Source organism: Lissotriton helveticus, chromosome 7, assembly GCF_964261635.1.
Source record: "Lissotriton helveticus chromosome 7, aLisHel1.1, whole genome shotgun sequence".
NCBI classification, from domain to species: domain Eukaryota; kingdom Metazoa; phylum Chordata; class Amphibia; order Caudata; family Salamandridae; genus Lissotriton; species Lissotriton helveticus.
Window position 1 is genome coordinate 1,618,046,840 of NC_136068.1, and position 27,312 is coordinate 1,618,074,151.

The following is a 27,312-nucleotide window of genomic DNA, read 5'->3' on the forward strand; positions in this document are numbered from 1 at the left end:
GGTGGCGGTCCTTCCGCCATCATAATGACCCCCATAGAAACAAATTGCTGTAGTTAACGTTGAGTTAGTTTAAATGTGTTGGAGACATTAAATAGGTTGCCCAGAAATATTAAATGCTTGCAAACCACAAAACAATATTCAGAAACGTAATCAATTACAACACCAATAGCTCTAACTTTCACCAATTGGAGACCGATTGCATTGAATATGCTTGTTTCATTTTTATTCTAAGCATATGGCACAAGAATAAAAAGAACAAATGTTGTCTTTTACACACGGTACTCATTCCTTGTAATAAAAATGATAAATTAAAATAATTAGCAATGACATATAATTCTATGGGTATTACCTAGCAGTCAAGCGTACTTAAAATTGGTCTAGAGACCCGTTTACGTTTTAATGCATATCACATGAATATATGATTATTCTTTGTGCAGAGAAAGTTTAATATTCCATTTGATTTAATTTAACCTACAGAGATAGTTTAAACACTCAAGGATAACTAAATAAAAAAGAATAATTGTTGCAATCTTAGAACTGTACTCATTTGACTGAGAGCGAGACTTACTTCGCACAGTAGTCAATACTATTAGTGGCCGGGCACGGTGCAGCCGATTTGCGGGCTGAAACCGGGTTCCACGCTCTATTTTGACGCCATCTTGGGGCGAGGAACGCGGCGCGGTCCAGTTGTTGGACGCCCCGCCCTCCTCTATCTTTAACTCAGTGACACGTATAACTAGAGTATGGCTCCCCGTCCGCGCAGCGGGCGGGCGCAGCGGGCGCGCCGGCGGCACGCCGAAGGCAAGCCCGTCTGCGCCCGTCCGCGGCCGATCGCGGGCTAGGGGACAACCCCTGGCCGTAAGATTTGTTGGGCTAGGGATCAACTTATTGGCTTCCGTCCTCACACGGCATCTCTGTGCATGCATGGCATGTCGAGTGACGAGAGGGAATGTCCTCATTGTGGTTTCCGTTACACCACCCTGTTGCGGGATACTGAGGAGCAAGTACTTTCCTGCGGTCTCCTTAACGTAAGGTCACTACGTAAACATAGACTTGATGTCTTTGAGCTGATTACAGATAAAAAGTTCGACCTACTGTTTCTTACGGAAACATGGCTAGACCAGTTTTCCGACTCGGACATTATCGAGGCCACGCCGGAGAACTACTCGTGGGTGAGGCAGGATAGGCCAGAGGGGGTGGGAGGGGGGATTGCTGTTATTTTCAGGAAAACACTGGGCTGCTGCTTAGAGCGTATGTTGATTGCGGAGAGTGAGGCGGGAGTTTTCACGATTCAAATCAACGGGGGCACGTCGATCAAGGGATGTCTGGTATATCGACCACCAGGGGCGTGTACAAAGTTCAGGGAGAGCCTGCTAGAAAATCTTATGGAGGCTACCCTACGTAGGGATAAATTCCTCCTATTGGGAGACCTGAACTTGCATTTAAACTGCCCAGAGGCTATAGGGGTCAAGGATTTCTGTCGGGATATGCTAGCTCTTCAATTGGAATTGAAGCTCTCAGGCCCCACGCACCGACAGGGACACCTCTTGGACCCGGTTTATGCGAACTGGGGAGGTGTGGAAGTGTCGGGAATAGAGCCTATCCCTTGGACAGACCACTCTTTGGTAGCTTTCTCCATACATAGCTTAAAAACCACCAAATTCAGTCAGGCACCCCCTAATTATCTTAGGAGGAAGTGGGCTACATTTTCGGTGGAGGATTTTAATCTAGCCTTAAGTAGGGAGGGCCAGCCGGGTGGCGAAGACATAGAAACGGCGGTCTCTAACCTTAATCAGCGCATTACTGAAGCGCTTGACCAGACAGCCCCACTCTGCCGCACCTCCGCATGTGCCCGGAAAGAACGCTCAGCCCCATGGTTTAGTGGCGAGCTGAGGCAAACAAAGGCGGAATGTAGGCGAGCTGAAAGAGTCTGGAGGGTGTCTTATGACAATCAGGCTAGGGAACTATTCTTGGAAAAAAGGCGCCTTCATCATAGGCTGATTAAAAAGTCTAAGGCAGCCTACTATGCAGGACAAATCTTGGGGGCGGAAAACTCGGCCAAAGAACTATTCGGTATCTACAAGTCTCTGACTACTGTAAATTCATCTACAGATCCGGAGAGTTGCTCAACGGAGTCGTGTGACCGTATTGCCGAATATTTCTCTACTAAAGTCGAGAAGATCTACTCGACTTTCCCGAATCCGCCGACAGGGGCTGACTTTGAGGCAGCATTGGTGGACATAGAGATGGCAGGGCACCTTACAAACTTCCGCACCCCCTCTTTTGAGGATCTAGTAGCGGTGTGTCGCTCTGTTAAATCAGGGTCCCCGTGGGACCCGGTGTCACCCAAACGCTTGGCGGATAGCCTGGAAGTACTGGAGCCTTATATGAGGCATGTCCTGGACACCTCCTTTGGATCGGGAAAGTTGCCTGAGGGGTGGAAACAGGCGGTGGTGCTCCCGCTCCGGAAGAAACCCCACATAGGATTCGAGGTGTTAGAAAATCTGAGGCCCATCTCACTCCTGCCTTTTCTGTCCAAAGTGGCGGAAAAGGTGGTTAATACCCAAATTATGAAGCATGTGGAAGAGACGGGATTGCTCCACGCGACGCAGTTTGGCTTTAGGCCACGCCACTCTACCGAGTCCGCCCTCCTTATGGCTACGGAACATCTGAGAGAGGGTGTGGATGCAGGCCAAACTATGGCTCTGATCCTGCTGGACCTCAGCGCGGCGTTCGACACTGTAGCACATAACATCTTGCTACAGTGTCTGAACAGAGGTGGCATTTCTGGCACCGCGCTGAGATGGATCCTGGACTTCCTCAAGGGGAGAAGCTTCCGAGTAAGGCAAGGAGACTGCTATTCCAAGGGGGTTCCCCTGGGCCAAGGCGTGCCTCAGGGCTCGTCATTGAGCCCGACCCTCTTTAATATGTATGTCGCGCCTGTTGCGTCGACTGTGGAGAGCCATGGTCTCCAATTGGTTTCGTATGCCGACGATACGCAGCTGGTGATCTCCCTATCGCACGCGCCCTGTCTTGCTGCCGATGGCTTCCGGTCGTGCATGAAAGAGCTTGCCGAGTGGATGGCTATCAACTGCTTGAAGCTTAATGGCGGCAAGACAGAGGTGCTGGTGGTGGGGAGAGCCCAGTCCGCTTGGTCGTCGGCATGGTGGCCACCCTGTCTAGGACCAACTCCAACCCCTTGCCAAGAAGCACGAAATTTGGGGGTTTGGTTTGATGCGGGCCTTACTTTTGGCCCCCAGATCAACCGGGTGGTTGGAGTTTGTTTCGGGATTTTGAAGAAACTGAGAAAAGTCCTGGACTTACTCCCGATCGGTGCCCGTCAAACCCTGGTTCATGCTCTGGTGACAGCTAGGTTGGACTACGGGAACCTGTTGTACCTGGGGGCTCCAGAAAAAAGCATGGCACGCCTGCAAGTGCTGCAGAATGCGGCAGCACGTCTGATCCTCAGGCTGCCCAGAAGGGCGCCTTCTAAGGCGGCCCTCCAGAAGTTACACTGGCTCCCTGTGAGGAGAAGAGTGGAATACAAAGCCCTGCCCTCTGCACCTGTCACCGAATTTTGAATGGTAGGGCACCCGACCCGCTGAATAAATTGATAGAAGTGTATCAACCTGCACGAGCACTCAGATCCGCAGGGGGCGGTCTTCTGAGGATCCCCAGAGTTAAGAGAGCCCGCATGGGAGGTAGGTCCTTTAGATGCCTAGCGGCAAATAATTGGAATAAACTACCAGCGGACCTGCGCCTGGAACCGGAGGAAACGAGGTTCCGAGCGAAACTAAAAACATTCCTTTATACCAAATAAAGCTCATGTCTGCTCAGTTGTTGTGTCCCCTGCACGATGCCTCTCCCACTTTTTAGCGCGTGGACACGCTGGTGTGCGTAACGCAGCGCTTTATAAATGTCCCTAATAATAATAATAATAATAAACAATGGATAGACAAATGCATTGGCAATCTTAACTAATGACCCACCAACCCCGGTACTAAAGTACACTTCTTTTCTGGCAGATACGCACATGCAATCAAGTAAAATGCGCCAGCACTCACAGTAGAAGAGAGCCAAAGGATGTTTGCTGTGCTGTGCAGAAGTAAAATGTGAATAACAGGTGAACAGACCAATTAATGAAAAGGACTAGGCAAAGCCCCTTATGTATATATGTATGTATTATTTATGGATGTTCAGCTCACTTGTTATCCAAGACCTATTTTTCCCCTTACTTACAGGAGTGGCTTACAGCCAGTCATCTTCATCCATTGGTATTCTGTTGTGTCATTCACATTTATCTTTCTGCCTACTACTGCACACTGCATGGACCAGTGGGCCAGCCTACTTTAGCCATGGGTTTATTTCAAAGGGGGGGGGGGGAGACTGCATTCTGATCTTTTACAAGGAGCACATCTGCATACAAGTTAGTTCCCCTTAGTGCCAGGGACTATACAGACTCTATATGTGTTTTTGAGGCCAAACAAATATTTTTGATTTCAGCCAATTTTTATTTTTTTTAATTTTAACTGGGGACAACCAGTGCCCCTATCAATAAAGTTTTATTTTTAAAAAATTATAAAAGTAAGCAATATTTCACAAAACCCAAATGTTTTTTTGGGCTTTATGCAGGACCACTGGAATTATCCGGCAGGGAGGGCCAAATTGTGTGGCAGGGGAGGGCCAAATTATGTGGCAAGGCAAATTATGCGGCATTTGGTGTACATTTTGTGATTGAATTAATTATTTTTGTCATTTTTACACTTGTTAGAACTATCCGGGCATTAGCTGCACCTCATTAGTATCAGTTTAACACCCAGATATAGCAATAAGCTACAGAAAGGTGACCAGTCAACCTTTCCAAGTGGGTTTCCACTGCAGTACAACATTGTTTGCGGTGTTTTTACGAACTTTGAGCTGTTTGAGGTATAAATAAAAAAATGGTTAAAATCTTCAGTTTATACAGCAGATGGTGGATCATGTGTCAAATGCGGTAAATCTCTAATTAGGCGCAAATCGCCGCGGCCACACCATCACATAATTCCAGACTCAGTGGGCCTGATTATACGAGGCTGGCAAGACAGCTAAAGGTGCTTTTATGTCAAATCTAAAAGTGAATAAATGAGACAGGGTGGATAGAAGTCCGATTTAGAAAGAAGTCCTAGAAATGACAGCAGGGCCGAGGTGGGAGTTCCAAAAAGAGGGGGAGCATCTCGATGGAACTGAAAGCCTCTTCAAACAGGCAAAGATAATTTAGAGAGCCAAATTAACTGGGGAAATTGGAAAACCATGCACATGAAGAAGAGGCTACAATGAAATTTACGAGGGAAGGGCCAGGAAGGAAACAACCATTATTCCGATATTGAATGACAACAATTAGTGACAAATTAGTATATTTCCCCATGGACTGCAGAGAATGCACTTCAGTTTTTTGCTGCTGTTACAGTGTTCGTGGAGAGCCTCGTGCCAGGAAGATGGCTCCGCTTTCCTGTATTTGCCTGTGACGTCATGGTACCGCCTGGCTTTAAAACCCATCCACCCCAAGCCCCCCTCCTCCCACCCACGAAACAAGCAATTCCACAGCCCTGTGGCCTCTCTGGCAGGCTGTCAGTGGGCAACCTCGGGGCCTCGGCAGGGCTGGAGACCCACCTCAGCACAGAGGATCAGCTGAGGCCTAGCAGTAATTGCAGACTGTGGTTAAGGGGAGACTGCAGCTGCCCGGGCACCATGCCAGAGCTGCCACCTGAGAGATGAAACTACCCTTCAGCAATCTGTGCCTCCTCTATTCAATGGGGCCGACAGTGATGAGTCCAACGTGGGCCTCTTCGTGTTTCTGCATCTCCTGCAAATATTGTCTGTCTGATGTCTGTGAGCTGCCAGAGAAATGTGGGGGTAGGGTGGAAAATGCGAACAGTTATCGTTCCATGCTGCAAGCTACATTCCTGTGGCTGGTTTGAGGTGGAGGGGGCAGTGGTAGCAGAATAATATTTCCATTTGGTTCCCTGGTAGTAGTGGGTGGGGATGGGGGGCTGTCTCCACTGATTCCAAATTGGCTATCCTGAAACAGCGGCGTCGTGAACCCCCCCACTCTAGCCGCTAGAGTTGGCCCGTTCTTTCTGAGTCTCTTATACGTGTATGGCTGCAGAAGTAGATGTGTGCTTGACACTGTAAGGGAACACCATGGCAAAGGGGAGGGGTGGGGGCTGAGGGTACCAAGTACAGAGAGGCGCACAGAGACAAAGGATGCACAGGGAAAGAAAGAGGTAGGAGAGAGAAGCAAATGGAGCAGGAAGAAGAAAGAAAGGTGGGAAACAAAAGGAAAGGAGGAAATAAAAAAGCAAGGAAGAAAAGAAAGAAAGGTTGACGAAGGTGGAAAGAAAGAGGGTGAATGAATGGAGGGAAGTAAGGGAGGAACGAAGGGAAGCATTGAAGAAAAAAATCAATGGTGCCAGGATTGAATGAAGGGGATAGAAGTGAGCAGAAGGAAAAGTAACGGATGCCCAGATTGTAAGGGGGGGAGGGATGGATGGAAGCATGGATAGGATTGTTCACGAAGGCTTGAGCTCAAGGTGTGGTTCAAAGTGCGGTGTGTTATTAGTTTGTGGTTACTTCTATCAGCTAGCCATGATGCACAGGCTCTGGGCATGAGCGCTCCCCGGAGATCATTTGAGGAGAGGGGGGGATAGGGGCTAACACTGTAATCCAAGGTGTAGTCCTCAGGTCAAGCATTTCATTTACAAGGCTGATCTGTGAAATTTGGGCAGGAAAAAAAGCATAAATATTGAAAATGTATCCTTAGTTTCAGAATAGATTCAATTTTTTCACAACATAATTTTTATTTTCCCTTAATACTCATATGAGATAACAATTGATCCTATTTGAGATGATTATGGCCCTGCATTTTGAGTAGATAGTTTATATTCCTATTTTTTAGCTTTAGAAAGTCACTGACCTGTGGGTAATGGGCAAGATGGCCGCCGAGGCGCTGTGGGAGTAAGTCGCACTCAGACCCTTCTCCTGCCGATAAGTAAAAACTTTGGGCGCTAATGGAGAACTGTAAGCAGTATGCAATCCGCAGCTTTGATGCACCACGGTGGAATTATTAACCTTGCAAGCATATTCAAGAAAGCGAAATTGTGGTACTCCAGACTCCTTAAAGTATTGATGGCAGAAATGGGCACTCGGGGAAAGGAGAAACAAACACCCATGCCTGGCGTTACAAGTAAGGAGACATCACAGAAGGAAGCGGGCAGATTGGGCGCTATCCCGAAAACAAAAATGCCACCTAACAGTAAAAAGACAACCCCCACGGTCTCCACCTTAACAAAAACACAGCTACGCAAATTGGAGAGAGCCGGCGAAAAGGAGAAATCGCTGAATCAAAACAAAAACGCGAGAGGCGCTAGTACTGCACCAACGGTCGGGGATGCAGCAGAAAAGAAGAGAAACGATACCGTATATCGGCAACCCTCAGTATCCGAGGTCTTCGGCGCCAAAACTCAAGCGGAGGCATCAGGAGCTTCAGGGCCATCGGGAACCCTGCAAAACACGGCAATCGTGCCGCCCGTAGGCTCTGCTCAGAGCGTCCTCGAGGACGCAAGCCAAAGCGTTGCTAAGCAACTGGGAGTTACGGAGCGCACGCTTCCCGCGGAGCATCTAGCGGAGCGTCAGACAGCGGCTCAGACCCAGGCAGACGGTGTCGCACTGGAACAAGAACAGACGCAGGGGTTACAGGATGGAAACCAAGAACCGGATAAAGAGGTGAGAGAGGCCAACGGTGGGGATGTGATGTCGAATACAGGGCAAATGCTTGAGGCCCTTAAAGAGGTGGAAGCTGAAATACGGGAGGAACAGCTACAAGCCAAGGATAAAGAGAATGTTGTGCTGGGGACACACAATGATAATCTGGCAGGGATGGCTTGCGCAGAAGGGGCTGAAGGGGCTGATGGAGATGGGTTCTTTTCTATCCCTGATGAAACAGAGTCAGAATCAACATTGGCAAGCAGTGAGGAAGAGAGAGACTTCTCAGAATCACTCTCGGGCTCTGAAGCTAGCGATAGTTCTAGGGGGAGAGGCACGCAAAAAAAGCGCAAAACAATATCCAGAAGAGCAGGCCCCCCCCAGAACATGCATAAGGGAACAAATAAAAGGCTAGTCTGGGACTATTCCGCTACCTCTAGTATATACAAAGAAGATGAAAAAGAGACACAAAATGATGGAGGGAAGCTGGACTTAATGTTTGCCACGCTGAAACAGATACAAATGGAGGCAAGGGTTGAAAGTCGGAGGGCCAGGCATGACACGAAAAAAATCCAAGCCTCAATCAGGAAAATAAATAAAAAGTTTGAAGAAGTGGAGGAAAAAATCATTGAAGTTGAAGAAAGAACTGGTCGTCTAGAAGACGAAGTAACTGAGTGGCAGTCATCTAGAGAGGGACAGTCTAAGATCATGGAAGATTTACAGTGGAAGGTGGAGGATTTGGAGAATCGCCAGAGGCGCAATAATGCCAGACTCCTTGGAATAGAGGAAGGGATTGAAGGCCAAGACCCCAGAGGCTTTGTCATCAAGTTGCTAAAGGGAGCATTCCCAGAGGTACCATGGAACTGGGAACAAGAAGTGCAGAGAGCCCATAGATATCCAATTTTTGTAAGAAATACTCACAAGGAAGGCTCAGGAACGCTACCCAGGGCTATGTTAGTTTTTTTCGGAAACTTTCTGGCAAGGCAAGAACTAATGGAGAGAGCCAGACCCGATGCCAAAAAAACGGTGGAAGGGATATCTTTTTTTGCGAGACCTGACTTTTGTCACATAACAGTGGAGAGGCGCTGGAGACTAAGACAGTTGATTAATGCGTTTCAGTCCCAAGGAGCAGAGGCATTTCTAATGTTTCCAGCAAAACTGAAGGTTATTGTAGCAGGTCGCACTAGAATGTTTTTCTCTGAAATAAAAGCGGGGGAATTTCTGACGGAACTAAAAGAGCAAGGGGGAGCTCGAAGGAAATAATCAAGGATAACTTACTAAGCCTGACAGGCTAAAGTAGTAGATGATAAGAGGGGAGGAGAGGGGGAGCGACGCTACAGCGTTAAGCGGACACGCATAGGTCAGGGATGACCTATCTGCCTGTCACAGGGGGGGAGCAATCAGGGTGGGGGGGCTTAAAGGGGGGGGAGAAGGAAGGGAAGAAGTCACGGGTGAAAGGTGGTGGTGTAAAATAATACAGATTTGTAAAGTTTGTAGTGAAGCAGATAAAGAGTGCACAGAAAAAGATAAAAAAGTAGGTGTGGGGTCGGCAAATGTTAAACTAGAATTATGGCAGTTAGGATAATGACGATCAATATTTGTGGGCTAAATAACATGGAGAAAAGGCAGAAGCTCTCTTCACTGCTGCGATTCTGGAAAATCGATATAACTTGTCTACAGGAAACACACGTAGCAGCTGAAGATAAATTCTTGCTTGGCCAGATGGGATTTGAGGTTCTTGCTAGCACAGGCCAAGAGGGAAGAAATAAGGGGGTGGCAGTTCTGGCCAGAAAAGGCGTTGTCAAAATTAAAAAGAAAAAAGAGGATTCTGAAGGGAGATGGGTGATGCTAGACATAGAAACAGCTGCGGGAAGATGCACTTTGGTCTCACTATATGGCCCAAACGAAGATGAACCGGAATTACTAGATTTTATTGATAGTGAGTTAGCCTTGTGGCCAGAGCCTGTGATCTGCTGTGGGGATTTTAATATCAATGGATTGAATGGAGTAATAGATGCAAGTGGAGGCATATACCAAGGAAGGAAAAAAAAGGTGCATAAAGCAGTACAAAACCTTGCTAGACATAATGCGTTGGTGGATATATGGTTGGAATTTAATCCCCTAGGCGTAGGTAGCACTTTTTATTCAGCGCCACATCAAACAGTAGCCCGACTGGACTATTTCTTTATTTCTAGTTCATTAGTCAGCAGGGCCAAAATAGAATGTCTCCCAAGAATAATGTCGGACCACAACCCGCTGGTGTTAAGTCTAGCAATGACACAAAAAGCAGAAAAAATAAACTCGACATGGACGTTTGAGAGAGGTTTGCTGAAGGAGGAGGAATATATTATAAGGATGCAAGAATGGATCGCCCAATTTTGGGACATAAATAGATACTCAGCCTCAGCAGATATGGTGTGGGACAGTTTTAAAGCAGGAGTAAGGGGGGAGACACTAAGCTATACCCTGGGAAGAAGTAAAAAGGAAAAGGAAAAGGTGGAAGAGGAGATTAGAAATCTGATTGCGCTGGAAAAAATGCTATTGGACGCAATAGAAAGACAAGATCCTATCGAACAGATTTTAGTGGCTATAGAGGTGCAGAAGTCGGAAACAGGGACCACCTTGGCACAAAAAACAGCAAGAAGATACTTAGTAAATAAAGAAAAATGCTATGAATGTAACGAGAGGGTGGGACATCTGCTTGCAATTAGAACTAGGCAAATGCTAGCTGCAGGCGAGATTAAAGAAATTAAGGACTGCAATGGGATAATCGTCAATAAAGTGGAAGAGGTGCAGGAGGTGTTCAGAAGATTTTATGAGAGGCTATATGAGCAAGATAAAAATGATGAAGAGATAGAGATGAAAAGTCTGGAATACTTAAGGCAAGGGGTTGAGTATAGAAGAAAGGGATAAACTAGATATGCAGCTAACGGTACAGGAGATAAGGGATGCAATATTCAACTTACCATCTGGCAAAGCAACGGGACAAGACCAGATCCCGGTAGAATTCTACAAAACCTTTTGGGAGGTACTAGCTAAAGATATTTGGTCAATTTGCTGTTTGGCACAGGGAGGCAGAATAGTTCCTCAATCTTGGGCGGGCGCTGATATAATTGTGATCCTGAAAAAAGATAAACCCCCCACTGAGCCGGGTTCTTATAGACCCATTACATTGCTTAATGCTGATGCAAAGATATTCTCTAAGGCACTGGCCAACAGACTGAGTAAGGTGATAGAGAGGGTGGTCTCCCCTACACAACATGGATTTATACCAGGTAAAGGAACTACTGAACACACTAGACAGCTGATTACTATATTGGATGCTGCAGCGGTCTTAGGTGATCCTGTCGCGGCTATCTTTTTGGATGCCGAGAAGGCTTTCGACAGGGTCTCATGGGTGTACCTATGGAAGGCTATGGAGTGGGCTGGTATAGGGCAAGGATATATAACTGCAGTCCAGGCACTATATAAACATCCTAGCGCTAGGATACGTATTAACAGATCATATTCCAACGCAGTACAGATCAGACGGGGGACTAGGCAGGGATGCCCAGCCTCACCTCTACTATTCGCAATATATCTAGATCCCTACCTGAGAAGGCTTACAAAAAATAGGGGGATTAATCCAGTCTTATTACACGGAAAAGAGTATAAACTATTTGCCTATGCGGATGATGTGGCTGTTATAACACCGACACCAGAGGAGTCACTGGTTGAAATAGAACAGGAGGCAAGAAAATTTGGAGAGGTGTCTGGATATTTAATAAATAGGGGGAAAACACAGGTAGTTCAGAATAGACACACAACATTTGTAGATGTAAGAGTTGTCTCAGACACAAAATATTTGGGTGTTAAGGTGACGGCAGATTTAGAAAAATTAGTAGAGATAAATCTGGAACCATTGCTAGCCAAGGTCAAAAGTAACCTGGAGAGGGTCAATAACTTACACTTGACTCTTATGGGCAGAATCGACTTTATTAAAATGGTTACTTTTCCGAAATTTTTATATTTGTTCAGGGCAATTCCACTCTTTATTGAAGGTATATGGTTTAACAAAATAGAATCAGTAATAAATAAATGAATTTGGGCACAGGGGAAGACACGTAGGGCGTACCGGTTTTTAACTCTTCCACGAGAGAGGGGAGGCTGGGGAGCACCTGATTTTAGATTCTATTACTGGGCAACAGCTCTACAATACTCCAAAGGACTATTAGGCGGAAGTGCTCAGGAGGAGGAGGGGAGAAAGTGTCCGGCGAATGTATATGAAGCCCTTCTAGGTAAAGCGGCAGAAAACGCTTTAGTAACAACTGTGGACTTCGTATACTTTAAACATACAAGATTTAAGACCCTGAGTGCGATTTATAAAGTTTGGAAAGCAATAAAGAAAAAACTGGGACTGGGAAGGTATAATAGGTACTTAAGGCTCTATATGAATAATGACCTCCCCATGGAAATTTTCTGCGACACAGCTATGAAGGAATGGGATGAGAAAGGGATTAAGAAATTGGGGGACCTAATGGATGCAGGGGGAGTAATCTTAACGTTCCAAGACATACAGCATAGGTATAATATAGCTGGGAACAGCTTCTTTAAATATCTACAAGTGAGGAGCTACTTTCATACAAAAACAGGGGGTGCAGGAGGGATGGAGAGCTGTAGGATAATGGATTACCTGGGAAGTAGCCTCTTATGTTCAATAAGACAGTTGTATGCAGAGCTACAAGTTTACAAAATAGATGACAGAGAGAAATATAGCAATAAATGGAGAGAACAGGTAAAGGCACGACCGGAAGACCTACAAATTTCCTTAGATTTTGGTCGAACTATTTTATGCTCAGCTACACTCCAAACCCAACACTACAAAACAGTTTACTCACTATATTTCACACCGGCCAGAATAGCCAGCTGGGGAGGCTCTACTGGAATAACGTGTCCAAGGTGTAATTCAACACAGGCTAATATAACACATATGTTTGCAAATTGTCCGCAATTATACACTTTAAAATTGGCAATAGAAGAGTTTCTGGAGAAATCACTGGGAATAAAAACTAAATTAACTGAGGAGCTGATAATTCTTGGGGTAAGCTTAGAGGAAAATACAACTTATCCAGAATTCTTATTCATGGTTACAGCAATATATAGGATAGTTGTCGCAAAAGCGTGGAAGGAGAAGTCAGCACCGTCATTCCAGACTTGGGTAGCAAGACTATTATCTACATACAACTTAGAGAGGGCCATATATGACAGAAAAGGAAGGAAGGCAAAAGCTCTGGGGGGCAAGATATGGTTTCCCATTGAGCAATGGAAAAGTAGGAAAATTATCTGTGGCAGTAATTGAGAAATTTGTTAGATCTATAAGATTAATAGATAGGATGTAGGATGTACTATACTTATGCCCAGTGTTTTTGTGTTTTAAAATCTGCATTTTTTCTTCTTTTTTTATTTATTAATACAAATCTGTATTTGTCGTAAAAAACTGTGTAACGTTGTAAATACACCGGATGTAAAAGAAAAAAGTGGGGGGGGGGGAAAAAAACTTTTGAATAAAGATATTTAAAAAAAAAAAAAAGAAAGTCACTGACCTGAGCCATGGAGCCAGCAGTGATCATATTGAGTTCAAATGGCTTAAGCTTCGACCGTAAATGCTCTTTGTACTCACAGATGTAGGAGAAGTTGTCCTCTACTGCGGATGTAGGACTTTCCATCGTGGTTGGAGAAACATCTTCAAAGGTATCTTCAGTCTCATCCTCCTCTCTCTCCTCTTCTGTCTTTTCTTCATCCCCGCCTAGCTCTGTTCCTTCTTGTTCATTTTCCTCTTGTTCATTTTCCTCCTGTTCCTTCTCCTCTTGTTCTGCCTCTTCCTCTGACCCATCTTTTTCTTTTGTTTTATCCGCCACTTCCTCTCTTGCATTGTCCTCCAAGTCTCCTGCTGCTTCAGTTGTGTTGGCTGTCTTCTCTTCTGCTTCTGGGACTGGTAGGGGGGTTTCCCTGGTGGGTTCAACTTCCAGTAAATCTCCGTGAATAATCTGGGCGACACGAAACAGAGACAAAGGGGTTACACATAGCAGGATAGTGACCCTCAAGAGATGTGTGCAAAGGAAGGGTTAATAACAATCACCTTGAATCAACTTTGAATTGTCATAGGCAAAATAGACACTTTAAGCACCCAATTAATTCCAAATACAAAAGGCCACTGAAGACAGCCCCCCAATCAAGAGGCAGCGATTATGAATCTGTACAGTCCTCATCCATACCCAGTGTAGCTTTAGATTTGGGGATTCTTCATTAAGTGTGCCAATCCGAGCATACTGTGGAGAAGTGTGGCTCAATGGTTAGAGCGGCAGACCCTGATGCAGAGGTCTGGCCCGGGACCAGGCTTCAATTCCCACCTCGGCGGGTCTTGGGCTCAATTTCTTCTTACCTGATAATTCTTGCCTCGGTGCCCATTCTAATCATGGGTCCCACTCTGCAACTCTGGGCAATAGCTTGCTTAATATCCACAACGGCCAAAACAGCGCTGGGATGCCTGGCTTCACCATGGGGGTGCCCACGAGTGGACATTTCACAGGGAAAAGCCAGGAGGGTTCCACAGCGGTATGCGTACAGCGCCAGGAAACCCCAGTTAGGTCTATGCGTTATGACAATGCAGCGTAGAACCCAGCAAGTCTTCATTAACAACCACTTTTCCAGACGTTTGAATAATAATAAAACCAAATCTTTCTCATTTTCTTTTCATCCCACAAGCACAATTAATTAACACACTCATTGCCAGGGAAGTACAAGTATGCCATAAGCGATCTCTGTGTTTTGTGTGTCTGGCTAGGTTTTCATCTCAGGGATTCCCTTTATGGCGAAAGAAATCCATACACCCCCCCCAACCCTTGCTAATTTGCTGATCACAGTACACGGGAATGGTTATCCGTCAGCTTCCTCCATCCTCCACCCCCAGCAAACCCTCACATCCAGAGAAGAGCATGGGAAAATCAAGTTTTAATCACTTATGTTTAGGGTGACAGTATTTTTCTCTTCAGAGCTGTGTCTTTCATGTTTACCAGCGTAACCGCCGCACGCCAACCACTAAAACAGAAGGCCAAGTGGCCAACTCACGCATGGTTACTGAAATCACAGTTCAGCGCACGCCCACTTCCCAAGACTGTCCTTATGTAGAGTTGGCTTCCCTTTTTGTAAAATATTTTTCGACCCATTAGACAACATTTTTTTTAACAAATCATCAACGCACCCCGAAGTCTCATAACGACTTTGTTTATTGATTTTTAGTGGCTTGCTTTCAATGGACAACACCTTTTTTTCGTTTAATATTCAGATTTAATTTCTATCCATTCCCAGACACACGATTTCTGCCTATCCGAATACACCAGTGTCCCACAGGCTTACCGTATATTTTAGACCGCAAGACCAGCCCAGGCCACGCTTTTTATGTGTTGCAGGTGGACATTTTAAAACGCATTCCTGCCGTGTTAAGCCGCCTCCGTCCCCACAGCTAGAAGGGTCCGAATCCGTCCGTACATTTCTGTTACCAGGGAGGGACCTATCTGCGTGAACAGATTTGGATACATTAGCTAAACTAATAAGCTTCACAACATTCGCCGAATAAATGAGGCACAAGAAGTGCGTGCACGTAGGCCCGGATTCTGTTAAGTGCACATTGCTACTGCTACTGAGTCATCTGAAGTGCTTGCTTCGCATTCGTGGGGGCCCGGGGGTCGGGGGGGGGGGGACTGGGGAATTAAATAAAGAAAACTTACCTGACCGCCGCCGGTCAGCGCTGCATCTTCTGTTCTGGGATCTTGGCGCCTACAACTGCTGGAGCGGAAACCCCGCCCTTCGTCCTCAGCCGATTGACACAGGGCATGGTTGCTTTCTGCCCGCCTGCCCGTTGGAGAGCGCGGTTTCGCTCTTCTACTGGGCATGCGAGCAGGCACACGTGCGCATGCGTGGGCAAGGCTGAAAAATGTGCCTCCGTCCCCACTCATGCGCACCTGTGTGCTGCTGCCTGCCCCAGACAATGCCTTATGCCTGTCAGTCAACATGACACAGGACCGCCCACCCCCGTCAGACTCTGAAGGGGGTGGGCGGTCCTGCATCATGCTGACTGACAGGTGTTGTACCGCGGCGTCTTTGAACTGAAGTAAACTGAGAGTTTACTTCAGTTCAGAGCAGTACGCCGAGGGAGCTGCGGGTGCAGGCGGGGGGGGCAACGCCCCAACGCCCCCTATGGACGGGCCGCCACTGCCAGTTGGGGTTTCCTGGCGCTGTAAGTGCGCTTTACAAGTACAAATTCATTTCATTTCATACTGATTGGCTGTTTCTAGTCTGTGGTAAAGTGTCAACATTGTAACTTTTCATCCCTCATCCACGTCACAGTTCTGTGTTTTTTTTGCAAAATGTATTTATTAGAACAAAGAAATGAGTAACATACTCACAATAGGTACCCCAGTATCATTCTACACCCGCTCTGGCGCATACATTAATATTCTGAACTTTATAATCAAGAACACAACCCAATACGTCGTCCGTCAGAGGCCACAAGCATTGGTAGTGATATATATCTGGCACGAGAACAAAAGCCCAGGTTCCTGCAAAAGGGTGGAGGAGCAGAGAAGGACCCAAAAATATCTCAGGAAAGGGTATTCTGGCTGCAGCATCCTGCCATTGTTAGTTACCAAGAGTCACCCTTGTGTGAAAGAGAGAGATGTGTACCACGTTAGGTCACTTGCTGAAGCAATGTAATGTTCCAGTGATGAGATCCATACGCTGTTCAAAGTACATCATTGTTCCCCAGTAGTTCAGAGTTATGGACATGACCTCCACATGACTTTGAGGAACCCCCATACTGCTACACGGCCTCAGTATCGCACTCCAACACACAGCCGAGCAAGGATTCAGTACAAAGGCAGAGCAGGGGCTTATGCACCAGAGTCTGAGAAATCCTAGGGCGTGCGAACAATCCTGAGTGGAGTCTCAGAACGCTAGGGACGTGTTAGCACGTGGAACGCTCAAAGAGCCCTTACTCGCTCCATCATCAATCAAGCTGATCCAGTAGTTTCCCTTTAGGGACGGTATGCACAAAGGTGTGAGTGAAAGCATCCCTGTGTTTGCCATCCTTATAAAAAAAGACAAGAGAAAATAGAAGAGCATCATGGTAGGTGTCTGCTCTAATGAATGTACGCGCCAACTTAAAAGGGACCCCAAATGTGGTTGAGCACATCTAATTTGTCATCGGCTCTACATGTGACATATTCAAAGGACGCTATCTGGGATACTCAAGTCATTCATTCCCCTGGTGCAGGTCGTGTCACCTGCCTATAAGGGTGTGGCACACACAGTTTTGCTGCTGGAAGGGAGGTTGCAATCTGTATTCAGTGGGGACGTTATGGGCATGTCCCCGATGTCATGGAATATTGGCAGGTGGGCAGAAGAGGGGAGATGAGGCCACTAGTGCGTGTCAGTTTGTTCCCTACCACTTGACAGTATGTTTGTAACATGGAACAGTGTCCTAGGATGTGCATCAGATCACAATCAGGTATCGTGCGACACCAGCACTGAGAAGGTAGTAGGAGACCAGTCCTAAGAACTATTACAATGATCAATAATAATTATGCAGCTTCATGAAATAGATGAAATTGAGCTTAGATTCTCAAACTATGCAGTCATGGTCAAGCTGACCATGTTTCCTAAGAAGCCATTGCTAGTGTAATCTCACGGTGTATCATGTATTTGCCGGACTCACCAGTTTTAAAAGTACAGGTCAGTAGAACATGCATGAACCAGCAGTGACATTAGTTATTTTTTGTTTTTAAACATCATTGTTTTTTAAGCGATAGTTTTTATATCAGTACAAGATCTAACTATAAGGTCTTTTAACCAATCGCAGCCGGCATGGCTTGCGGGTAGTGGTGGTGGTGGGGGGGGGGGTGCGCAGGGAGGGAGGTGTTTAATTTAATAATAAATAAAAGAAATAAAGTACCTTTCTGCTGGTCGGGTCCTGTGTCTTCTCGGCTCCTGCTGTCCAGCAAGCAGGCAGCCTCCCTTCACTCCCCTAAGCCAATCACAACGCTGCAATGGCAGCGTTGTGACTGGTGGGGACACAGCCCAACCAGGGGCTTACGGGCAGGCCATGTTCTCCATGCAGGCTGCTTTTGAGCCTGCATGGAGAAAGGGCAGAGTGCGCATAACTGATTTGGGCATCCCCAGAGGGCTGACCAAACAGTCATTGCGCCCTCAGGAGTGGGCACACCACTCCTCCCCTGCTCACAGAGCAGCCCCGCCCACCCGCAACTAAACATAAAATGGTAATAACAGGAAGTTATTACAATTTTATGATTCTGCTTCACGCACTGCGAGAAAGCAGTGGGGCGACACTCCTCTGTCCTAGTGGAGGAGCCGCCCCTTCTTTTAACCTTTGGTTTTATCAGTGAATTTCTGAGTTTTTTTATGTAAAGTAAGATTGTTACCATACCTAACTATAACGTCACTTTAATCTTTGTTTTTTTAAGTGAATTTGTAGGTTTTTTTTAACAAAGCATGGGAAACTGCATAGGAAAAATGCATTTTGGGACCCACCCACCCTTTTCTCAACTCTTGCTTGATGGATTACCCCGAAATTTCCCAGGAAATAGATCAGGTGGAAGATGTTTTTTGGGGGAAAGTTATTAGCTAAACAAAAAACAGTCTTCCTATAGAAAATCTGACCTATCTAGAGATACACAGTGGCAAGCACCACTGTGCAATATACACAGAACCGTACTGGGAACCAAAGTGCTCTGCTGGTACCCCTGGGGGTTGGGGGTGTGGTTGAGCTGTTTGCCATGGCCGGTTTCGGACAACTTTGTTACAGGGGCCAATAATGCAGCTCTGCTTCAAAAACGGCCCTGTAACTAAAACGGCTGCTGAGGTGCCCAAAATCTGCCCCACCCTGGCGGGCCTCCGGGGAAATGCCTGGTGCCCGCTATGGCCAGTCCGGCCTAGAATATACACCAAACCAGAGTACATCTCTTTTCTATGTGGCACCTGTGGTGCAGTAAATGGATTCCACGCCCATGTGTGGGGCAGTTGGGTAGGCGTTGAGTTAAAGGAGACTGTAGTGATTTGTCTCGTAGTGCTAAACTGGCCTCTGGATATCCAGATTTCCAGGCTGGAAAAGGTGGGCAATAGACCAAGACATAGAAGGCCTTAGGAAGAGGAATATGAGCACAAGAGTGGGGGGGGGAAGGACACACTGGGGCCAGGTGACAAGTTTCAGAGGGGATAGCTTTGAATGTAGAACCTAAATCCAGTGGTGCAGGAAGACGGCGGGTGGGACTTCATAGCACAATATACCTGAACTGGGAGAGTAAGTTCACCAGTTGGGAGGATCACCAGCCCTGGCAGGCCATATATATCACAGCATTGTATCAGCTCAAGTGTAAGAGAAGGGGTAGATGAAGGGGAAAGGACAAATTCCATATGGGCATTCTGTTCAGATTATTCTGGGCTGCTCCATAGTACAATAGAACTCCAATTAGGTTTCAGCAGAAAATGTTGGGGCAGCTAGTCAGTCAGTGCAAGACTGGGGATAGGAAAGTAAGAAACATGATTGTCTAACCAATACTATTCAGAAGTCTACCTGTGCTCAACAATACGAGATAAACTAAAAGGGCCCCCTTCGCATCATCACACATACAAAATGGAATGAGTGAAACGAGTATTGTACATGGATACATCTACAATATTTGTTTTTAATGTTGCAGAATATAGCAGTTCTGAAACAAGCAGATATTCCAAGCTAACTAAAAACAGTGTTTTATATTTGTGAGATAATCCTACGTTCAATTATAAAGGTCAGTAGATTGTGGTATGCTTTGAACTCACTCTCTGTCTTGTTTACCGTACGTTATGGATGCTACTCAGGTCTGAACTATCAAGCAGTTAAATTCGTTTATTTAACTCATTTATAAAATATACATCATAAACTAATGTATAATATGGGGTTGTTTGTGTGTGCCTACAGTGATGTCTGGGCTAGAATGGGTGCCTATCTGTTTGCTCCTTGTGTATGCCGCCTATATATGCGTTCTCTGTGCGTGCCTGCTGTGTTGTATGTCGTTCTGCCCTATAAAAACATGAGTCCCTTGCTCACTTGGCCACTGGATTCAAGATAGCCTGGCTGATGAGGATTATGAACCCGAAACCGGTCCCAGGATGCTTGTTTCCGGTCCAGGGAAGACATGGCTTGGCAGTTAGGGCTGGACTGTTCCCATGAGGCACAGGGTCAGATGATTTGCATAGGGCCATGTCTGAACTGGGGTGGTTGAGTGGGCTAAAGAATGGTGATGGATTAAACCCAGATCAGTTGACTGGGGGTGAGTGTTTGATTTGCTCAAACGCTCCGTCCATTATCCCCTTTTGTATCGCTTTGTTCGCCCTAAGTGTGGCAGGGTATGCTCAGACGTGAGTCCCTTGCTCACTTGGCCACTGGATTCAAGATAGCCTGGCTGATGAGGATTATGAATCCGAAACCGGTCCCAGGATGCTTGTTTCCGGTCCAGGGAAGACATGGCTTGGCAGTTCGAGCTGGACTGTTCCCATGAGGCACAGGGTCAGACTGATTTGCATAGGGCCATGTCTGAACTGGGGTGGCTGAGTGGGCTAAAGAATGGTGATGGATTAAACCCAGATCAGTTGACTGGGGGTGAGTGTTTGATTTGCTCAAACGCTCCGTCCATCATCCCCTTTTGTATCGCTATAAAAACATGAGTCTGTTAACTTTTCAAAAGCCTGTTAGTTAAGATAAGAAAACAAAACAGATAGGTAGCAACTTTAGACTAAGGGATTTGACACTGTGCTTTCAGGATGGGAGGGCTGTGTCAGAGCCCCATTGTGCAATATGCAATATCAATCAGCCTTCAGTCATTCTGACACCTAATTAAGAGTAAGATGCTAATCATTACATAGGTAGCCATCCTATTTCCCAGGTAGGAGAGTGGCTTGTTTATAAATATAAAGAAGATACCCAGAATGAAGAACTACATTTACCAGTTTCCTTCTCACCCATTGGATCTTTATTAATAGTCATAAACACTAAAATAGAATATCAAGCTCACCTCGGCATCAGGTGTTGGTAAAGCCAAGGGAACTAAAATCATTGGAGTAAAATAATGAGCACTTCTAGTGATGTCACATGCAGGGCTTGTCTTTGTTCTGTTATGTTGAAGGTTTTACAGAGCGCACAGCTGCCCCAGCAATGGGGCGTTCCAGCGCTAACTTTAGCAGAAGTTGGGGGGATACTGGAAGAAACAGGGCCTATAGTACAGGAAAAAGATGAGTTTTAATGGCTTTGTGAAATGCTGTGTAGTCTGTGGTGCTGCGGATGTGCACCGGAAGAGACTTCCAGAGTTTTGCAGCCAGGACGCGGAAGGAGCGTCCACCTGCTCTCTCTTTCCTCGCCTTGTTTGAAGTAAAGCACTGGAAGGCTGAATGGACAGGGCGACAAGATTACCACCATACATACCTAAAACTCTTGGAAAACACCTAGATAACCAGCAAATTGCTAACATTGTCCACAGGAAACTGGAATTGAAGCCCTGTTGTACAAACTTGTGCTTCATCTAAATATGATTTCCACTTCTCTTGACCTAGATTAAATAGTTTAAACTGCATACAAACTAACTGACCTCTATCATCACACTGATACCAGAGGTTTTGGCCATGTCAGCCAACCGCAAGATCTTAGAGCGCAAGTGCAAGGAGCTCATCTTAGCAAGCACTCCAGAATTCCTTGGCTCCTGCGTTGGGGCTTTGCAAACAATGATTATGAAAATGAATGATTATCTTCAGATCCAACACTGAGATTACGGGTACCCCTCCTTTCAATGGCTGCCATATGATAGTCTGTCCAGTTATGCACCTCATTACTTAACAGCTTTCTTATCATGCTCTACACATACGCTGTTACCTTGATGGGTAAATCCAATCCGATGGACGGGGATGCCTGATGTTGCCCCGCTCACTGTTGGGATCTCTACCGTATTTGCTTTTATTTCCAGCCACCGGGGTCTCAAGTGTACGAAGGTGTATGAGATGCAACCTCATGGGTCTAAAGGATTCTTTCCTGTCCTCTGAACTTTGTAGTCCGAGCAATCTTAAGAACATTTGATTGCAGGACTGTTGCATCCTCCCAAAATTCCTCCTCGGACAAGGAGCCTGCATTCTTTAGCCGTTTAAATGCCCATACTGATTGGTGTTTCATCCGTTCTTCCTCACAGGTTGAAACTAAAAGGTATTTTTAGGCTGGTGCATGTCACCCCATGACTAGTTAGATCATAGTTATTCCAAATGACGGTTTACATTCCTCTCCGCGTAACTAGCTTTTGTCCTTGATCACACATCAGTAAAAGACCTTACAATCTGCGATAGGTCCAACTAAGTGCCCTCAAGGGATAGATTCATAGCAATGCAAAGTGTACCCACCAGGTAAAGTTCATGCCCCTGCAAAATGTGGCTCTCAGACCTGAATCATCTTCTGATTAGCGCATCCGGCTCCATAATTGGCATGATCAAAAAAATCTTCAACAACTGCATCCAGTAACAATTCATAATCATGCTATTTAAAAAACATGTCAGGGTGTGGTAGTCCTTCATTAGGAACATATGACTCTTCAGGAGAACCCAATCAATCTGGAAGGCGTCTTCATAGGTGGCCATTGTGTGGTCAGAAAAGCTGGTCAGGAGTTTTCAGAGTGTTTAGAACCTTACAATGAAAACCCGGATTGGATCCTGCCAGGACCAAACCCTTGTCTTAGCTACCGTCTCTGGATTTTTCTACTTTCTCTGGATCCTTCCACCTTCTCTGGATCCTTCTGTTTAATGTTAGATTTGATCTCGAATGTCTTGGAGCAGGTGTCATCCAGAGACAAGAGTCACCATAGAGCCACTGAATATTGTGGATTTTTTACTTCCCAAAGTGATAAAATAAGTCGAAGGGTACATTATCTACTGCTGAAAGATCTGTGTGGCAGAATAGGTTTCAATGGCAGCAGAATAAATAACCTTCCAAGAACTTGGATAATACTAACATTTGTCGCGTGTAGTGCTATGAAGCAACAAAAGCGGGGCAGCCAGCACTGCATGTAAAAAAGACTTTCATTCTGAACGAGTTGCTGTAAAGCTGAAATTGGAATTGTAAATTTAGGTTGCATGGTAAAGCGATTGTGAAAAAAGAGCAGATATTCTAAACCAGCTTCAGTTCGCAGGCCCTGTGAATCCGAGGTGACTACTCATGGGATGCATCTCATGGGTCTGAGTAAATCAACCTTCTGCTAAGAGGGTGTTACCATGGTCCCCAGATGGAAATATGGTAGATCAAAATGTATTAATCATCCCTTCAGCCTACTGTTGCTGAGTTTGGCAAAAAAAAACTGCTAAATGGGCACATCTTAATCCTGCATTACAGCATATTCAAAACCAAATTCAGAGTCACCGTGTGTTTTCTCTGACATCTGTGTAAAAACATATTAATCATGTACCATTCCAGACACTCAAAATATGATAAAAATTTTGTTTTTCCAAGTCAGAAAACAGCTGCACTACACAAATAAATCGAAAAAGTTTAGTTCCTTCCTCTGGGGACACATCTCGCTGCTGCACCAATGGACTAGCCAGCTCCCTTACACAATAACAAAACGTCATGCATCCTGAATGCCAGTTATAATCAACCACGGCTGATGAATGTGATGACCTCCCCTCGTGCCCCTTTCCTTGTAGAGTACACAGGCTCAGTGTATGGGTTAAAGCTACATCTGCTACACGCAAAAAAGGGCCAAAACAACCCAGCTGTTTTTTGAGCCGCGTTTCATTTTGTTTTGTTTTTTAGTTGTCTCCAAGTTGCATTTCTAAAAACAAGCATTGAAAATGCAATAGGTCTCGCCTTTGATTAACTTAAAGCCTTTTGCTTTGCTAATGGTATTGTATAGCAAAGCAAATGGCTTTAACTTAATGAAAGGCGAGACCTATTGCATTTTTTAAGCTGGTCTCCGATGGCAGCTTTGAAGCACTTTCACTTGTCACACATGGAAATGAACACACAAATGGGCAGAGTAGAGAGAGGATAAAAGCAATGTCTGCAACCAGGAGAGGGAAGCAAACTAACAGGTAAGGTGGCACAGATGGTCTACCCGATTTTTATGTGTTTGTTCTGTGTCGTTTATCTGTGTTTTATTCCTGAAGTGTCCCACAATTATACATCCTTTAGTAACATTCGGAGGTGTGGGTTATGTGCAAGGGAGAGAGGCTTGCAGCAGCTTATAAGGGATCCGATGTAGAAGCAAAATTCACTGTTTCCAATTTAATTGATATTCATAACTCTAGAGAGTGGGCCAGGCCAGCTCAAAATGTTGCTGTGCGCCACGGATTCCTAGTGGTACCGTGTGAGTTGTATTTTTTTAGGGAGAGCAGTGCGCTCGCTAGAAATAAGCTACATGAAACTAAAGTGACTTTTTCAGAAATATTGCTGCCGTAATCAAAGTTTCGCCGAGGCAGCAGCGCCCGGTAGGGCTGGGGTAAAGCCAGTCACGTCGTGGGCAAGGATGGCATCTGCCTGAGGTAGTTTGCTGCCTGGACTACCGGCCTCAGGAGCACCGCGCGCCACTAGACTTGGGGAGTACCTGGGCCCCCATGTAGCGCCTCGAAGCTTGCAGTGTCGCCTCACTCGCTATCCAGGTGAACGGCCAATGAAAAGTACAGTGTGGCAGTAACGACCCTGTTTGTACGGAAGACGCACGATGGGTGCCGATGGAAGGGGAGGGGGGAGGGGAGGTGAGATACATGCCAGCCACTTGACAATAGAAAGATGAAACCAGGTGTGCCAGATTGGGGGGTGGGGCATTTGACCCATGCACGCATGTTTACAGGGGGTAACTAAGTAATAAGCAATTACAGATGGGCAAGCGGACACTGCCCACGAAGGGTGCCAGCTGTCCTCTGAGAGCCAAGTATGCATATAGAGAGAAGCAGCGATCACCCTGCCAAGGAGGTCTGCCCATTGCCAGCCTGGCCCCAACCCCACCCGCCTTAGCTAGGATCCGCATCTTGACGGGAAGCTTAGATAGCCCCCCTGAAACAGCATTGGGGGAGGAAAATTCGACTCCATCAGTACACGTGGTAGTGGTGGGGGTGTACACGGGTGGCTCCCCACTTAACCCCCACCCCTGGCTCGGCTTCCCCGAGACGTGTACAGCGGGGACACGTACCCCACCACCTGCTAGGGTTCCCAAAGCGCGCGCAACGTGCCCTGTCTGGTCATAAAGGGCAATGACGGAGCGAGTTAATAATTAAACAATTAACAGGGGCCGCAGGGAGTGGTCACTGAGGCGGGCAGAAGAGGCGCCGCAGGGAGAGAGAGAGAGGTGTCAATTAGGCGGACAGAACAGGGAGCAGTCAGTCAGGCGGATAGACTCTCGTCATAGGACCCAATATGGAACCTTCTTCAGAGCCAAGAAGCCGAACTAAACACTTAAAGAAGTGTAAATTATTTATGTGCCTTTAGTCGATAAGCCAGGGTAGAACGGACACGAGACCTCGAAAACCGTAATATTACAAACATTGCTGACAATCCAAGGGGTCGAATTAAAGAGCCAAGCGGCGAGTAACAGTCCCCGGTCCAGGTACCAGCAAGCAGTAGATGCCACATCACATATGAAGTGTGCCAACGAGGAGCAAAACGAGATGGCGCCGCGAGTAATAGGTTGCAGTATCTGTAGCTGTATCAGCTAATTATTAACAAGCTCTCGGCATTGCGTGGCGGGAGGGGGCGGGGGGAACGTCGAGGGCAGGCATGATGACTCAGGGGAGGGGGCGGAGCGGGGCAGAGCGGCATGTGGGTGTGAAGAAGCCGGGCCTTTGAAGTGAAGCTAAGCTTCACTTCAAAGGTGTCGGAGGAATGCGGGCGGCTGTGCACGCGCTTTTAAGCTCAATGCACATGCGCATTGAGCTTAAAAGTCACGGGCACTGCAAGGAATCGCCACGATTCCTTGCAAGTTAGATAAAGAGTAGATGAGCCCCTATAGTCTCGCTTGCTCGATGCGCATGCGCATCGACAGGCGAGACCTAACAATATGGCAAAGAGAGAGAGGATATATTCCTGTGCGAATGGATTTAATTTAAGGAAGATGCCGACAGAGAACTAGGATAAAAATAACTCCTCCTGCTCCTCTGCTCCAGATCTCCACTTGCCCATTGCTCAGATAGTGTCAATCTGTGCAGGGCGGAGTTAGAAGAAAGTTAACTCCATACACCTGGGGCATATTTACAATAATCTCGCAGAGCACGGGGGTCACGCCAAAATTGGTAACGCAGAGCTCCGACAGTTTAAAAGCGCAGGAATGCACCATATTCACAAGAATGCTGCGCACCCCTGCATTATCCATAGCGTTAACAAAGCTATCAAGTGCCAGAGCAGCCACCGTAGCGCCATTTTGCTTAGGTGCTTGCGCTAGAGGGGCAACCGTTTATGTGCAGGAAGGGACACCTTCATGCACATAACCCTTTACGGGCTGTTTCCTCTATATATATGTGCTGCAGAACCCAGCGCACATGGAAAGAGCAAAATACGAGGAGAAATAAAACATTTCTCCTACTATCACCTGCTTTAGACTAGGTATTCCTGGCTGTATTTTTGGAACGGCCCCATACCTTGTAAATATAGGGCAGAGTCAAAAAGCAATGGGTGTTGCAGTAGAACGGCCACTGCAACACACCATTGCATTCCATCTTTCAAGTGCTGCGTGAATAGGGGCATTATTAACAAAGCAGCGTTAAGCCACCTTAAGTGGCTTAACGCCGCCTTTTAACTAAGGTAAAGTAGTTAACGCCACCAAAATATCTAAAAAAGTGACGTTCTAGTGGCGTTAATTCCTTGTAAATATGCTCCCTGCTGTTCCCTTTCTGATAGATAAATAAAGGAAGAAAGACACTGGTGAGACTGGCTGCCATAATGCCATAAACACCAAAGAGACAGTCAAGAGGCAAAACTGTGAACAACAGAGACACAGACAACCAAACACACACACTTTTAGCCAAAGACAACAGTGTGACCATAAGCTGAAGTTGCTAGGGAGGTTGTCATCTGAAGACCCTGATGAGACAGACATGCATAAACACCAGCAAAACTGACAACCAGTGATATCAGTGCCAGACACACAAGTGAGACTGTCATTAAGCGTAATCAGAGACACCAGTGAAAGAGCAGCTAAAGGGCAGTTAGAGGACAGCTATAGAGTGTGCCTTGGATGTATGTATGTTTGTGTTGGTATTGCAGAGCGTGAAGTCAGCGTGACATCAACAGAGAGCTAAACAGGGGGTATGGTCTCCAGAAAAGTACAATTATTGGGAGAAGATCAAAAGAAGATTGTCGGGTTAGGGGCAGTGCTCCTTGAAGAGGTGTGTCTTCAAATTTGTCTGAATTATAGGGGAGTGGGTGCTGCTGTCTTGTCGATAGGGATGCTGTTCCATATCCTGGGAGCATAACCAAAAAAGACTTGCCTTCTATTTTTTACCTTCTTGCAACGTTTTGTCTCC

The 27,312-nt window shown here is 46.2% G+C and overlaps 1 protein-coding gene across 1 annotated transcript in view; it reads right to left on the reverse strand.

The window, feature by feature from the left end:
* Positions 1-27,312, reverse strand: part of CLEC11A (C-type lectin domain containing 11A) — a 128,704-nt gene that overhangs the window by 68,044 nt on the left and 33,348 nt on the right. The window contains exon 2 of the mRNA XM_078655297.1: positions 13,400-13,766. Coding sequence (XP_078511423.1) covers positions 13,400-13,766 — 367 coding nt within the window. The remainder of the gene's footprint in view (positions 1-13,399; positions 13,767-27,312) is intronic.